Source organism: Arachis hypogaea, chromosome 15 (assembly GCF_003086295.3).
Source record: "Arachis hypogaea cultivar Tifrunner chromosome 15, arahy.Tifrunner.gnm2.J5K5, whole genome shotgun sequence".
Taxonomy (NCBI): domain Eukaryota; kingdom Viridiplantae; phylum Streptophyta; class Magnoliopsida; order Fabales; family Fabaceae; genus Arachis; species Arachis hypogaea.
Genome location: NC_092050.1, coordinates 122,192,754 through 122,207,120, shown reverse-complemented (window position 1 = coordinate 122,207,120; position 14,367 = coordinate 122,192,754). Strand labels below are relative to the sequence as shown.

General features: G+C 36.2%; 1 protein-coding gene across 1 annotated transcript; it reads left to right on the top strand.

The window, feature by feature from the left end:
- The first annotated feature begins 425 nt into the window (after window positions 1-425).
- On the top strand, window positions 426-1,601 carry LOC112748808 (putative F-box protein At5g55150). Its single transcript, XM_025797049.1, has one exon. The coding sequence runs from the start codon at window positions 426-428 to the stop codon at window positions 1,599-1,601; it is 1,176 nt and encodes a 391-aa protein (XP_025652834.1).
- Window positions 1,602-14,367: the final 12,766 nt, after the last annotated feature.

Genomic DNA, 14,367 nt, shown 5'->3' with positions numbered 1-14,367 from the left:
CAAACATTTTATATATTTTTTGTAACAAAATATTAAACTTTAGATATTATATTATTATATTATTAACATTTAATTAGTAAAGATACTATATTTAAAAACTTGTTTACTTTGCCATGAATGAATGAATTAAAAATTAAACTCAAATAATGATAACTTTAAAAGATTTCATCTATCTTTTAATAACAAATTTCAAACTTTGATCTTTATGTCACATTAATTTTGAAATATTATATTTTTATCTTATCTTTTAATCACGCAACAGAAACCTACCTTAATTTACACAATCATATTATTGTTATAAAAGCAACAATGCTTTGAAACTGACTAAACCTTCTTACTTTTATCTATCTATATAAGAAATTATTTGGGTGTACTTATTGCGAGTCTAGCCAATTGACATAGCTTGAGGCTGACATACACGTATCATGGGAGAGGTAGTTGATCAATGGGCAAACATTCATCAAGATATGTTGGACGAATTCGCAAAGCGGTTCCATTTATATGATGACTATCTTCAACTTCGATTGGTTTGTAAGCAGTGGAACTTCAAACTTCCGAAGATCCTCAATGGCAACAAAGCTCCATGGCTGCTGTTACCTATTGGCGGCGGTGCTGCTACTAACGAAGCTTTCAAAGTTGATACTCACAAAGAAATTCTTGAAGAGAAGGGGATTTACCATCTCACACTTCCCGAATTACAATACCAACTTATCCGTGGTTCTTGTTATGGATGGTTAATAATTGTATCCATGTACGAAGGCACCATAAGAATGTTAAATCCATTGACAAAAGTTTTCTTGGATCTTCCTCCAATCTCAAATCTGCCGGATGTAATTTATAACGAAGATCAATGTAGTTTTTACTTTCATGGACACTACATGATCACCGAGAAAACCATCCTTGCAAATAAATTTCTAATTTGGAAGGTTATTATAAATTCAGCTCCCGATGACATTAATTTTATGGCGGTGGCTTTATATGGATCTTCTAGATTGGCCTTTTACAAGCCAAGTAATAAGAGATGGCTGAAATTACCAACAAGGGCTCTTCCATATTTTCAAGATGTCATATTTTTTCAACGGTGGATATTTGCAATAGAATATGATGGGCAGCTATACAGATTTGATACAATGACAAAAGCAGGTCCCATGGTAACAATTTTTAAACCCTCAACTCCCTTTCATACTGTTACTACAAAAGACATTAATCAAAAATATCTGATTGTGACTGCTGATAGAAGTTTATTGATGGTGGTAAGACATCTTATTAATTTGATTTGTGAGGAAGAGGAACGTTCCTACAAGACTACCAAATTCGATATTTATGAATTGAAGGAAAATTCAAATGCATGGTCAAGGATTAGTAGTTTGGGAAATTATATACTGGTAATTGGATTTAATGCTTCTGTTCAAATGTTTGCTGGCAATCTTTTAAATTCCAAAGGAAATCAAATCTACTTTACAGATAGCTTGGTTGAAGAGCAATCGTTAGTAGAGACTTATTATCATAACATTGGCATCTTCAATTTAGAAGATGGGAGTTGCCAAGAAGTGTTATCAGATGTTAACTTTTTTTGTCCTCCTGTTTGGATACTTCCTTGACTTTGTTTTTCTTTTCTGATCTTAGACTCTTAATTTTTGCTTTTACAAAGTATTGTGTTTAGATCATTTTGCAGACTCTTTATCATTGAATCTTTTAATTTATTCTTTGGTCAAGACATGTTTATGCCTTTCTTTAAAATTAAGAGTATACAAGCTTGTGTGATATACAAAGTTTACTTATGTATAATAATATATAAAATTAATACAAAGAGTTGACTATGACTTTGGTTTCTAATTTTTTTGGACTATATTTATCTTCCAACAAATTATTTTATATAGCAAATTATAAGGATAAATTAGTCATAAAATTTATTTTAAAAAATCAAATAACTTCCCACTGAAATAAAATCAGTTTTGTTACTCTTATAACCATGATAACACATCTTTGAACAAAAAAATAAATTGCTAATAAATCAAAAAATGGATTAAGTGAACATCAATTTCTTTACATTTTTCACCATCTTAATATTTTGTTTAATTATATTAAAGTTTTTTTTTGTAACATTTTAGAAAAATCTACCAATTTTATTCTTCATGCACACTTTTATGTGTTTCTCCTTCAACACCCTCAATTGCATCGCCACCATCGTGTTGTATTGCCATCATTTACTGCAGTTGCAAATTTCATTCCATTTCACGCATAACTTCTATTTACATTTTTTCTCTCTTCAGTTTGCTTATTTAATTTATATTTTCAGTAATTCATCTATCCATTTAATTCATTCCAAACTTTTCACTTAAAAAATAGTTCTATTTTTTTTCTTATCAATTTGATGTAAAAAAAAAAATTTTTTTATCTCATCAATTTGATATAGAAAGAAAATATTTTTTTATTTGATATGTGTTCTTATTTTTGTTTACATATCTTTACTTATCAATGATGGAATGAAGAAGTTTGATAAATATTTTAACTTATTTCTTTTAGATTGCTTTGTAATAATATTTTTTAAATTTTTTAAATTATTGATTATATAAAGTATTATATTTGACGAGCCAAACTCAATTTAGTTTGACAAGGCAGACTCAATTTATAAGAGAAGAGAAATAGTAATATAATATTATTATTATATTAATATTAGAGATGTTTGAATAATATTATAATATTATTTGATTTATTTTAGTTAAAAATAGGAGATCGATTTAACCGGGTTCACAGTTTACTGGTGCCGATTAATTGATAGAGGATTAATGTCGGTCTAGAATTTTTCAACAAAAAAAAACTTCGTTGTAAGCATAGTCTAAACTAACAATTAACCCTCAATCAAAGTTTAAAAGGTTGTCACAATACAAATCAATAACCAGGAGTAGAATCTTGGGTCGTTCTCCCTAAAAATTGCAATCAAGTGCTGAATGATTGGCTATGAAGGAAATCGGAAATGAGATAGCAATTGACAAAAAGTGTAAACAATAAGAAAGTAAAATTCAATTAACTAACAAGGGAAAGAAAACTCAAATAGTAAAAAAAAAGTCTTGGCAAGGGATGATGGTTAAGGATCACTATCCTTGTTACTAACCACAATATGATAATTACAAGGATTACTCCCACTTTGTCATTGATGGTTAAGATTTGTGCCGGTTTAGAATTTCTCAATTGAAATTAAGTGTTTCGTTGATAGCATAGTCCGAACCGGCAATTAAATCTCAACATCAAAGTTTAATTCAAATCAAATATAAACCGAGAGTAATTAAACCTCGGGTCGTCTCCCTAGGAACTAATGCCTAAGAGCGCACAATTTTGGTTGCAAGAACAAAAGGGGTTTTCAATGATGAAAGTAAGCAATAAAGAAATAAAAGAACGATCCAAAATTGTAATTATTAAAGTAATAAAGAAATAAAAGAACTATGTATGTAATATGAACAAGTAAAGCTTTAAAGTGAGAAAAATGTGGTTCAAAACATAAATGGAACCTTGACTTAGGATGAGTTATGGAATTTCTTCCTTACCATAACCACAACTATGATAATTATGATGTATTAATCTCACCTAGTCAACTCTTAACATCGAAGAGTAAATCAAGTGAGTATAATTATTATTAATCCAAAATCCTAACTATCTTACTAATTAACTTACTAATTACCTTAGTCCAAATGCTATCATGAAAGTCTTAAGACTAAAGACAGCCCATTTTGATGAGCTAGGGTACCACCAAAGAATAAATGGAGAACCAGACTATGATGAAATTGCTAGTGATATATGTGTGGTGAACACGGACTGGGTAGGAGATGCTAACAACAAGTACAAATACTTGAGAAGAGGAGATCTCACCCCTGAAGCAAAAGGTTGGTATGAGCTATTAAAGAGATCGATCTTAGGCACAGTGAACAACTCAGAGGTCAACAAAAAAGAGCTATCATGTTACATTGTATAATAATGGGAGGAGAAGTGAAGGTTCACGAGATCATTGCAAGTGATATTCAAAGGATTGCAGAGAAGAATTCGGCTGAAGCTTGGCTACACTACCCAAGTACCATTATGCAGCTGTGCGTGAAGGCCAAAGTGCCAATGGAGGATGCAAACCAAACATGGTTGAATCCAGGCCTACCTGTAACCTTCGAGAGGATGATGATTGTCACAGAGGCACAACAAAGTCGAAGGCCACGAAAAGGGAGAAGAAGAGAAGAACCACAAGAAGAACAACAAGGAGAACAGGAGGAACAGCAAGAGGTGTAACACCCTAACTACCAAAGCTCACACTTCCGGCTGCGCGACTCTGATAGTTCGGACATTACGACGACTTTTATATTATTTAATACTAAAATATGAGCCTGTTTAAAACTTTAAATCGCAATACCGATCCAAAAATACTTTCATCCGATATCATACATCCATAAATACCATACAACTTACAAAACTCATAAAGAGTACATCCATATATATACATACATATATATAAGTAATATTACAACCATAATCCAATACAATTCCTATCCCTCTTACAGATTATATCAAGATAAAGGCGAGGGTACAATAAACCATAGCTAAAATAATACAGAGCATCACAACAACAATTAAATAAGCTCTTCGTAACTTCTGCGCCCATATCCTGAAAGGGGAAAAATGTAGGGGGGTGAGAACATCATCCTCAAAAGGGTTCTCAGTAGAGGGTTTTTGGGAATTACTGTAATAGGATACGTGAGGATAAACCGTACCAGTGATTAATAACCGTCTTATGCCTCCTTTTCAAAAACAACGGTTTACAATAAAAGTAAAGTCGGAAATCTTTTCTGAAAGAGGAACCATTCAATTCTCAAAAACTCAAAAGCCTTTCAAAACGATTTATCTATGCTGAAACAAAATAGCCTTTCATATTTTATTCCAAACCAGAAACACAAAACCGAAATCAACCATCGGTTCATCTCATTCCAACCACGGCCCTAGGCCCAAACAATCCAACCATCAACCAATCACCACAGTCCAACAGAGTCCCAGTAGCAAACACAAATAGGAAGATGCAAGCACAAACAAACAGTTATTACAAGTAGAACAATTAGCAATTAATCACATAGGTACACCAAGTATAATATGCACACCCAAACAATGTCACATAGATGCATATGATGCATGCCTGTCCCTAGTGGCTGATGATATCATCTGTTGATTATGTAGCCAACCCGACATGTCTTGGTAGCTAACCATAGACAGAAACACCCATCGCGGAGCAAGTAGGTTTGAGCTACAACCCCATTGCTACTACCCGCTCAACCCAGAGCCAGTGGAATAACCACTACTGCGGCTACTACCCAGGCGGGTGTTTAAAAGCTCAACCTGGAACGAGTGGAATCACCACTACTGCCGCTACTATCCAGGCATCACAGTCTTTGACCTGGAGCAAGTGGGACGAACCACAACCCTTGCTACTACCCAGGTATCTCAAGCATATATTCATTCAGTCCCAGTCATGGATCAATATCCATCTCAGCCATCCGGCTTAAGTTCATAATTCATAGTCAGCCATATGGCCCATAACTCATTCAGCAATCAGCCATAAATCAATATCTTACACAGCCATTTCGGCTCACGGTTCAATCCAGAACCAGCCATTATTCATAATCATACACAGCCATTCCGTCCCATAACAAAACAGCACTTTCACCATTCAACATCATCGAATTCATAAAACCGGCATTTAAGCCTCAAATCACTTTTCTCAAGCCATTTCACTTTGAAATCAAATTTCAACTCTTTTCAGCCTTGGCTTTAAAGATCTCATTTCTCAAATCATCTCAGGCTCATAAGCCAAATTTACTCAAAGTAAGTTCCCTTTTTAAAACAAAGCCGCTCTCGGCATCCTCTTTCCAAGACTTCCAAAACCATGGAAAGTTAAAGATTCAATTTGGGAACAATCAAAATCACCCATTTCACAATGGGATTTTATAACAAAGTTTCTCGGCAGAGTCCCAAGTCTTTAGGGGAGAATAACATAACTCATTTCGCCAAATTCATTTAAAATCATTAAAACATTGGCTTTCTGATTTGAGTAAGAAAATAGGATCTAAGCCAAACCGAGTCATGTAATCATTTACTTCTTTCAAAGCCGTTTCCTTTACTTAGGCAAAACTAACTTCAACCCCCATGATAATTCTAGAACGTTTCAACTGTTCAAAATTGTTTTAGTCTTGCAAGAATTCAGAATTCAAAGAGTACTTAAAACCTTTCTCAAAACATTTCAAAATGAAACTAGTCAATAGACATTTAGGTTCTTTCAAAGTCATTGAAACTTCTTTAATTGAAACCCCCAAGTCAAATTCAAAGGCATAAACCCTTTTCACATCCAAACAGCTTTAAAACACAAGTTTCATCTAAATAACCTTCTCCTGAAAGAGATACAATGCCTTTCTTAAGAAGCAAGACTAAATCACAATTTCCTCTTTATTAATTCATTTCGAAAGCATGAATCATCCTTTTCTCGATAATTCAAATAAAATAGTAGAAGTCTTTAACTCATCATTTTCCAGACAACATTTCAATAAAGACTCGGAATTTATAGAAATTTCGGCAGCACCTCCCTTAAAACTTGGACTTTTGCCACCCGATTCGGGTCCCAACTAAACCGTTTCTCATTGCTTTTCAACAGCTCAAACCAGAAATCAATTCAAAAGCAAGCTAAATCCAACAGTCGCCTCAATGGCATACCTCAAGGAAACCATTTCAAAAATCAACTCAATATCAACCGATTTAACTCATTTATAAAGCTTTAAAGAATTGGTTCAGCAATAAATCATTTATCAAAGTCAGAGCAATTAAAGCAACCCAGGCTGAATTTCAAGAGCATTCTATCTTTCACATCATCAAAATAATTGACTCAATTCAAACCAATCCTCAACGGATTAAACTCATTTCAAATATTTAAAGAATCAACTTCAAACATTACATTTCACAAGCCACACAACAATTCAGCCAAACCAACATCCATAGTCATTCGAGTCAATCAATTGATACATAAGGCAGATTGATGAGATATTTTGGTGAGAAATGAATCTCTTCCAAAACACCACAAATCTAACCGGCAAGTGCACCGGGTCGTATCAAGTAATAAAAACTCACGGGAGTGAGGTCGATCCCACAGGGATTGAAGGATTGAGCAATTTTAGTTTAGTGGTTGATTTAGTCAAGCGAATCAAGATTTGGTAGATGGTTTTGTGACTTGAAGAATTAAATTGCATTGAAGTAAAGAGAACAAGAAATAAATGGCTGAAACTTAAAGAACAAGAAATTAAATGACAGAAACTTAGAGTGCAAGAAATGTAAATTGCGGAATCTTAAAGTGCAAGGAATGTAAATTGCTTGAAATGTAAAGGGGATTGGGATGTGGATTTGCAGAAATTAAACAAGGAAAAGCTAAATTGCATCAAACAGAAGAGTAAAAGGGAATTGGGATTGAACCGGATCTTGAAGCAGTAAAGTAAATGAACATTAAAAGCAATAAACAGGGAATTGAAATGAGAAATTCAGATCTCAGGACCCAGAGACTAGAAAACCAAGTCTAGATCTCAATGCCTTCCTAGATCCAACAAGAACAATAGCAAGGAAATTGTAAATTACAAAGAAAAGAGATGAAGAACAATGAACCGGAAATGGAATTCAATTAACAGTAAAGAAACAGAGAGATCCAAGATTGAGATTGAAACAGAATTTCTTCAATTCTCCAATCCAAGATCCAAGACAAATGTAAAATGAAATTGAAAGCAATGAAAACAAGAAATTAAAATTCACTCAAGTTCAAAAGCTCTCCGAAAACTATTTTGAGAATTCTAAAAGGAAAGCTCCCCGAATAACTTGAATTCTCTCCTATTTATACACTTTCCAAAATGATCTTCAAGCCTTGAGTTGGGCCTTTGTTCTTGGTGGAATTGGGTTGAAAGAGGCCTTGGTTGATTGCTCTTGAAGTTTGAAGAAGAACCAAAGTGAACCAATTGAACCGGTTTTGAAGTTAGCCATAGTTGGACCTAACGTTTGAGCCAAAGTTAGGGGTCTAACTTTGGCTCCAACTTTTCATAGCAGCAAAGCATATTCTGCTGGTATGGACGTTGGTGCCAACGTTAGGGGTCTAACTTTGACCCTTACGTTGGCAATGCTTTGTGCTAGTGGCGCCAACGTTAGCCTCCAAGTTAGGGGGCTAACGTTGGCGCAAACGTTGGCCCTTCCCCCTTTGTAATTCATGTGCCAACGTTAGCCTCCAAGTTAGGGGGCTAACGTTGGCGCAAACGTTGGTGCCCAGGGGAGAAACTCTCAAGTTCCAACGTTAGTCTCCAAGTTAGGGGGCTAACGTTGGGGCTAACGTTGGCCCTTCTCCCTTTGTAATTCATGTGCCAACGTTAGCCTCCAAGTTAGGGGGCTAACGTTGACGCAAACGTTGGCTGGCCCAGGGATGAATTTCAAGTTTCTCTTCCCAACGTTAGCCTCCAAGTTAGGGGGCTAACGTTGGCTCAAACGTGGGGAGCCCAGGGAGTAATCTTCATGCCCAATGTTAGCCTCCAAGTTAGGGGGCTAACGTTGGGGCTAACTTCATGCCTCCTGGTTCAATTTCACTTATTCCATTGTCCTCTCTTCACTTCTAGCCATTCCTCTTTGCTTCAACCTTTCTCCAAGCTTTCTTCACCTATCATTAATCAACCAAACTTATCAAAGCTATGCTCAAAATCATGAGATATTCAATCTTTCATAATATGCAACAAATATAGCATAAAACCTCATGAAATGGCATGAATTCATATATGGTTGGTTCAATCAAGGGAAGCATGAAAATCTACTCAATTGGCTTGCTTGTAGCTCAAGAAAGTGCATAATTCTAATGAAAACAAAAGAAAAAGACTAGCTAAAATAGGCTAGGATGACTTGTCATCACAGATACAATCACCAAATACACAATATCTCACATCAGTACCCATATGTAATAATTCCAATAATAAACTATAGTTTTTGGAAAGCGCCCCTACCTCAAAACGCAATTCCATAACCCAAACGTCTCACGGAGTCCCTTTCGCCTCAACCCGAAGTGACGGCAACCAACAACTCGGCTCCACTTGCTTTCTCAACAATCTCAACGACTCTAATCGCAACATACAACAACTAAAACTCAATCTTATAGCAATTAACGCCACAAACCTCAGCGTGAGATAACAGAACAATAACGAAAGGGCTTTCAAATCGAAACGCTTACCGAACCGAAGAAGGAACGGCTAAACCGAAACAGCGGCGGTCTCCAAACCAGTTCAGCAGCAGCCCGGCAGCCACCTCAGGTAGCAGCGGCGACCGGACTCCGGCAATGGTGCCTGGATCCCACATACAGAGATGTTAAAGCTTCCAGAATCTTAAACAAATGAAGATCGAATTCAAAAACCCTTACCGGCAGAGTTTTCCGGCGACGGCAGCGAGGTTTTCCGGCGGCCAGGCACGGCGCGACTCAACACAAAACCAGGCAGAGCGGCGGCAGCCTCCAATAACTCCAGTGAGCTTCCTCAACGACGGTGATGGCCGGAGCTTCGGCGGCGCTAACTGAGGCTTGCCGGCGGCAGAAACAGCGGCGATAGCTCCGCGCAATGGGTCGCGTTCCTGTACGCACCACTGGCCCGCATCTCCCACCCTCAACATTGCGTGACCTCTCTCTTTCCTCTGGGCTCTCTCCTCTGCGACAGGAAAGGCAGCGACAGCCTGGCTCCTCACGTGCGGTGGTCTGGCGCGGTGACGGTGCGACAGAGTCTCCCTCTTCCTCTGCCTTGTTCGGTGACATCAGCAGCGGGACGGACTTGACAGAAAGCAGGACGGCGAGGTTGATCGCAGAAGGCGCGACGGCGACGGGCTTCACGGCGAGGAGCGACCGCAGCAACCCAAGCCTCGCGAAGACGGCAGCGGACACGGTTCTGGGCAGCGTGGCAGCTTCTCCTTCTCCGGCGTTTCTCCTGGACGACCGCGGCGGCACGATCCTCCCCCTTTCGTGCCCGTTCCTCGCTCTCTCATCCTCCCTGGTGCAACACGGCGGCGCGGCGGCAGTGACGCCCGCCGGCGCCGTCCTTCCTCTCTTCTCAGATTCGGCAGTCCCGTTCCCAGTCTTCCCCCCTTGTTTTTTTCTGCTTTTCTTTCTTTCATAAAAGGAAATCTTGTATGCGTTGCTGCTGAGGCAAGGAAGGAGGGTTTGAGTGTGGCTTCTAAGGGCTAGGGGATGAAGGTTTCATTTCGGCGGCTAGGTCAATAGGTTGGTGGGGTGTGTGTGTGTAAATTAGGGTTAAGGGCGATATAGTAATTTCACATAAAATTGGGAATAATATAGTAATTGAAACCCAATTTAAACCCAACAATAATATCTATAAAATACTATTTGCTCATCAATTGCACCAATTATTTTCAATAAAATGTCTAAATCAAATAATTTGGAATAATATAATTAAATCATTTATTTTCCAAAGTAGCAGTATTAATATTTAAAATATTAATTATTTAATCCAAACCATATAGAAATCCTTATTATTTAACAACTACCAACTTTTTAATTTGAATATAGAAAATAATCCAATAATTGTAAAATTGGGTAATAAATCATAACTTGTCTCAAATTCAATAAATCACAACTTGCCTTAATTATCTTTAATAAAATAATTTCCGAAATTAAGGCTATAAATAGCTATATGATTTGAGACTTGATCATAAAAAGACTTTTCAAAGATTCTGGATCTTACATTCTACCCACCTTATAAAAATTTTCGCCCTCGAAAATTGATACAAAATGAAAGAAATTTCATAACAGTTCACCCTTGAACACATTTAAGGAAGAAGCAAAAATATCTCAAAATATAATCATATATACGATTTTCAAATACTTTGATTGTCATAAGCATAAGGATGTAAAGGTAGGAGTGTGATTGCAAAGCAAACGTTACAAGGTAGGCTCAATGCAAAAGATAACATGGGTCAATCATGCGATAGCAGGGCAAAGCATCAAAGGCTATAAAACAGGATGGGGTTAAAATGACGTGCTTAACATCCGCACACTAATCTCATATCAACCTCAAAGTTTCAACTTTCCAACTCCATCAAGCACTTTACAATCCCCATACTAGATCACAAGCCTGACAACCGCAAACCCATTCGCAAGGAACAAAACACCCACAACTCATACGTTGCACACCTACCGCTTCAACTTCCGTATACACATATCACGTCTTAAAGAACTAACGCATCGCGTTACTACGTCTACAAGTCGCACGTGATATCAAAATAATTCTCGAGTCTACTCAGAAGGATACCAGATTTAGAACGGAGAGACAATTGTCAAGGGTAATACTCAGGTTTAAGGGAAGGTATCCAATTTCCAGATAACCAAAGACGCTCAAGCAATGAAGTTTGCTAGAAATAATTCAATTGACAACTTCAAAGATAACCCTTGGATAAAAGAAATTCAATAGGTCCAATAAGAAGAATCAGCACATTAATTTGAACCAAATTCAAATTGGGTCGAAGAAGTATGAGGTTTACAGAAGAGAATATTTCAGACCCAAGACAAAGCTCACAGAACTCAAGAGCACGATTACGAATACTTGCGAATATATTGTTCATGAAAGAGTCGAAAACTTGCGAAAAAATCACTTCGCAGTCTAAAAGAAAGGTTAAGCAGCAACCATTTTTCAAGAGAGTAACAAAAGCATAAACGTGGCTTTGCTCTAAATCAATTTCACGTGGAAGTAGATTATGCAGAGTTTTAAAAACAAGATGCACACCAGCTTGGTTAAGCGCTAAAATATTTCATCAAATATTTTAGAAAAATAGTTAGGTGCACAACCTAACCAAAAGCAGTTCATAAAAACTCGAAAGTAATCAAATACTTGTTCAAAAATTCTCAAAGTTCATATTCAAACAAGCGTGTATAACATTCATAGCAAGGGCAAAAGAGGAAGTTAAACTCTTTTTAGAAAAGAAACTCCAAGATAAAAATTTGCTTACAATTTGGTAAAGAAAATAAGTGATGCATTACAAACGAACCAATTTTCATTAAACAAGGGAGTTTTCCAAAACCTCATTTAAAATGGCGCATGCCAACTTTAAATTAATTTCGTCAAAATTGGACAATGGTTTTAATCTCAATCAAGCAACAGAAAATAAATTCCGTTTAATATTTCTTCAAAGAGAATTCAAAATTCCTTTTAAAAGGTTCAAAACAAGACTCCAAAAGTGTTCTTGAAATCACCATCTCAGAAGAACATTCAAGAAGTTTAAGATGTACTAAAAAGGAGTCAAGCCATGCAAGAAAGGATCTTAAACCAAGATAGCTCAAACAAGATCCACTAGGCATGAGACATCAAACAAGCTTTCAATTGATTCAAAAGAATACAAAAGTCATAGAAAAATACAACCCAATCATTAGTAATTTTCCAAGGATAAATCTTTGACTAAAAACTCTTGTAAAGACAATGAGAGAATAAACGATGCACTATTTTTGAAACGAATCAAACTGAATCATATAAGAATGAGATTCACCAGAGAAAGGAAAGTTGAGATTGATTGTAGTGTTCCCAAAAGGTAGATATATAATTAAAAACAGAATCACGTATGACATTCATAGAGATGAAAAGCTTAAGAAGGAACGAGTCCGTTCATAAGAAGAAAGCTATGAGTCCAACATTTTCAAAAGAACAACAATGGCATAAACCATGTAGTATGCTAAATCAGGCTCAAATCAAAATAAATTAAGTAAGGTTTATCAAATGAAACTCAACCGGGATAAAAGCGAGAAATCCCCTTTCTTTCCAGAATTTTAAAAAATACCCCAAATACATAATCAAATGAAGATGTGCATTGGCACTATAGTAAAATTACGAGAAAGTCAAATTGTATTTGAAGTAAATGCAGTTCCGCAAACCAGTAAAAGTACAGGTGATGTATTAGAAATAAATAGTTGTTAAACTGTATAAAAAAATCTCCAAAGTTTCACATATAGATAAGTGTATATCTAGTCAACAGCAATTTTTTTAAAATCTCAAAATTAGCTGTAATCACTGTCAAATAAGAGGAAAACTGAATCAACAAGTTCTCTAAGAATGAACTCGGAACCCGGAGTTAAAAGTCACAGCACATTAAGACAAGTTCAAGGCTATATCAAAGAATACTTGAATCAAGAAGAACTCAAATAGAGGAAGATAGATGCAACAAGGATCTTAAACCAGCATATGCACTTAAGGTCAAACAAGAATGCATATAGATAGAGGAATAGAGTTGAAAAATCAAACTACTTTTCAAAAAGGACTAGCAAACAAGAACTTCAAGTTAGGATATAAAAGAACAGGTCGACTCGAACAAAATTCAAGACACACAACTGAATAGCCTCGAGAAATAGTTTCCAACTTTTCCAAAACCCGCGATTCACTTTATTCAAAACTCGAGTATCATCTATGATAACCCATTAGTACTTTCATTTACATAATTCACTAGTATTAAGCCGGCCAAACTTAATACCAAGAATTATGCAATGCAAGACTAACAGCGTTAATCAATAGATCGTCATGTGCATAAAGCTCTAATTCTCGTCATTTGACAAGACCTATTCCATGACAAACGCTCAGAGCATGCAACTGAAGCATAGTCAGTCCATTCCTCAGGCTCTACAGGAAGAACTGCTCTGATACCATAATGTAACACCCTAACTACCAAAGCTCACACTTCCGGCTGCGCGACTCTGATAGTTCGGACATTACGACGACTTTTATATTATTTAATACTAAAATATGAGCCTGTTTAAAACTTTAAATCGCAATACCGATCCAAAAATACTTTCATCCGATATCATACATCCATAAATACCATACAACTTACAAAACTCATAAAGAGTACATCCATATATATACATACATATATATAAGTAATATTACAACCATAATCCAATACAATTCCTATCCCTCTTACAGATTATATCAAGATAAAGGCGAGGGTACAATAAACCATAGCTAAAACAATACAGAGCATCACAACAACAATTAAATAAGCTCTTCGTAACTTCTGCACCCATATTCTGAAAGGGGAAAAATGTAGGGGGGTGAGAACATCATCCTCGAAAGGGTTCTCAGTAGAGGGTTTTTGGGAATTACTGTAATAGGATACGTGAGGATAAACCGTACCAGTGATTAATAACCGTCTTATGCCTCCTTTTCAAAAACAACGGTTTACAATAAAAGTAAAGTCGGAAATCTTTTCTGAAAGAGGAACCATTCAATTCTCAAAAACTCAAAAGCCTTTCAAAACGATTTATCTATGCTGAAACAAAATAGCCTTTCATATTTT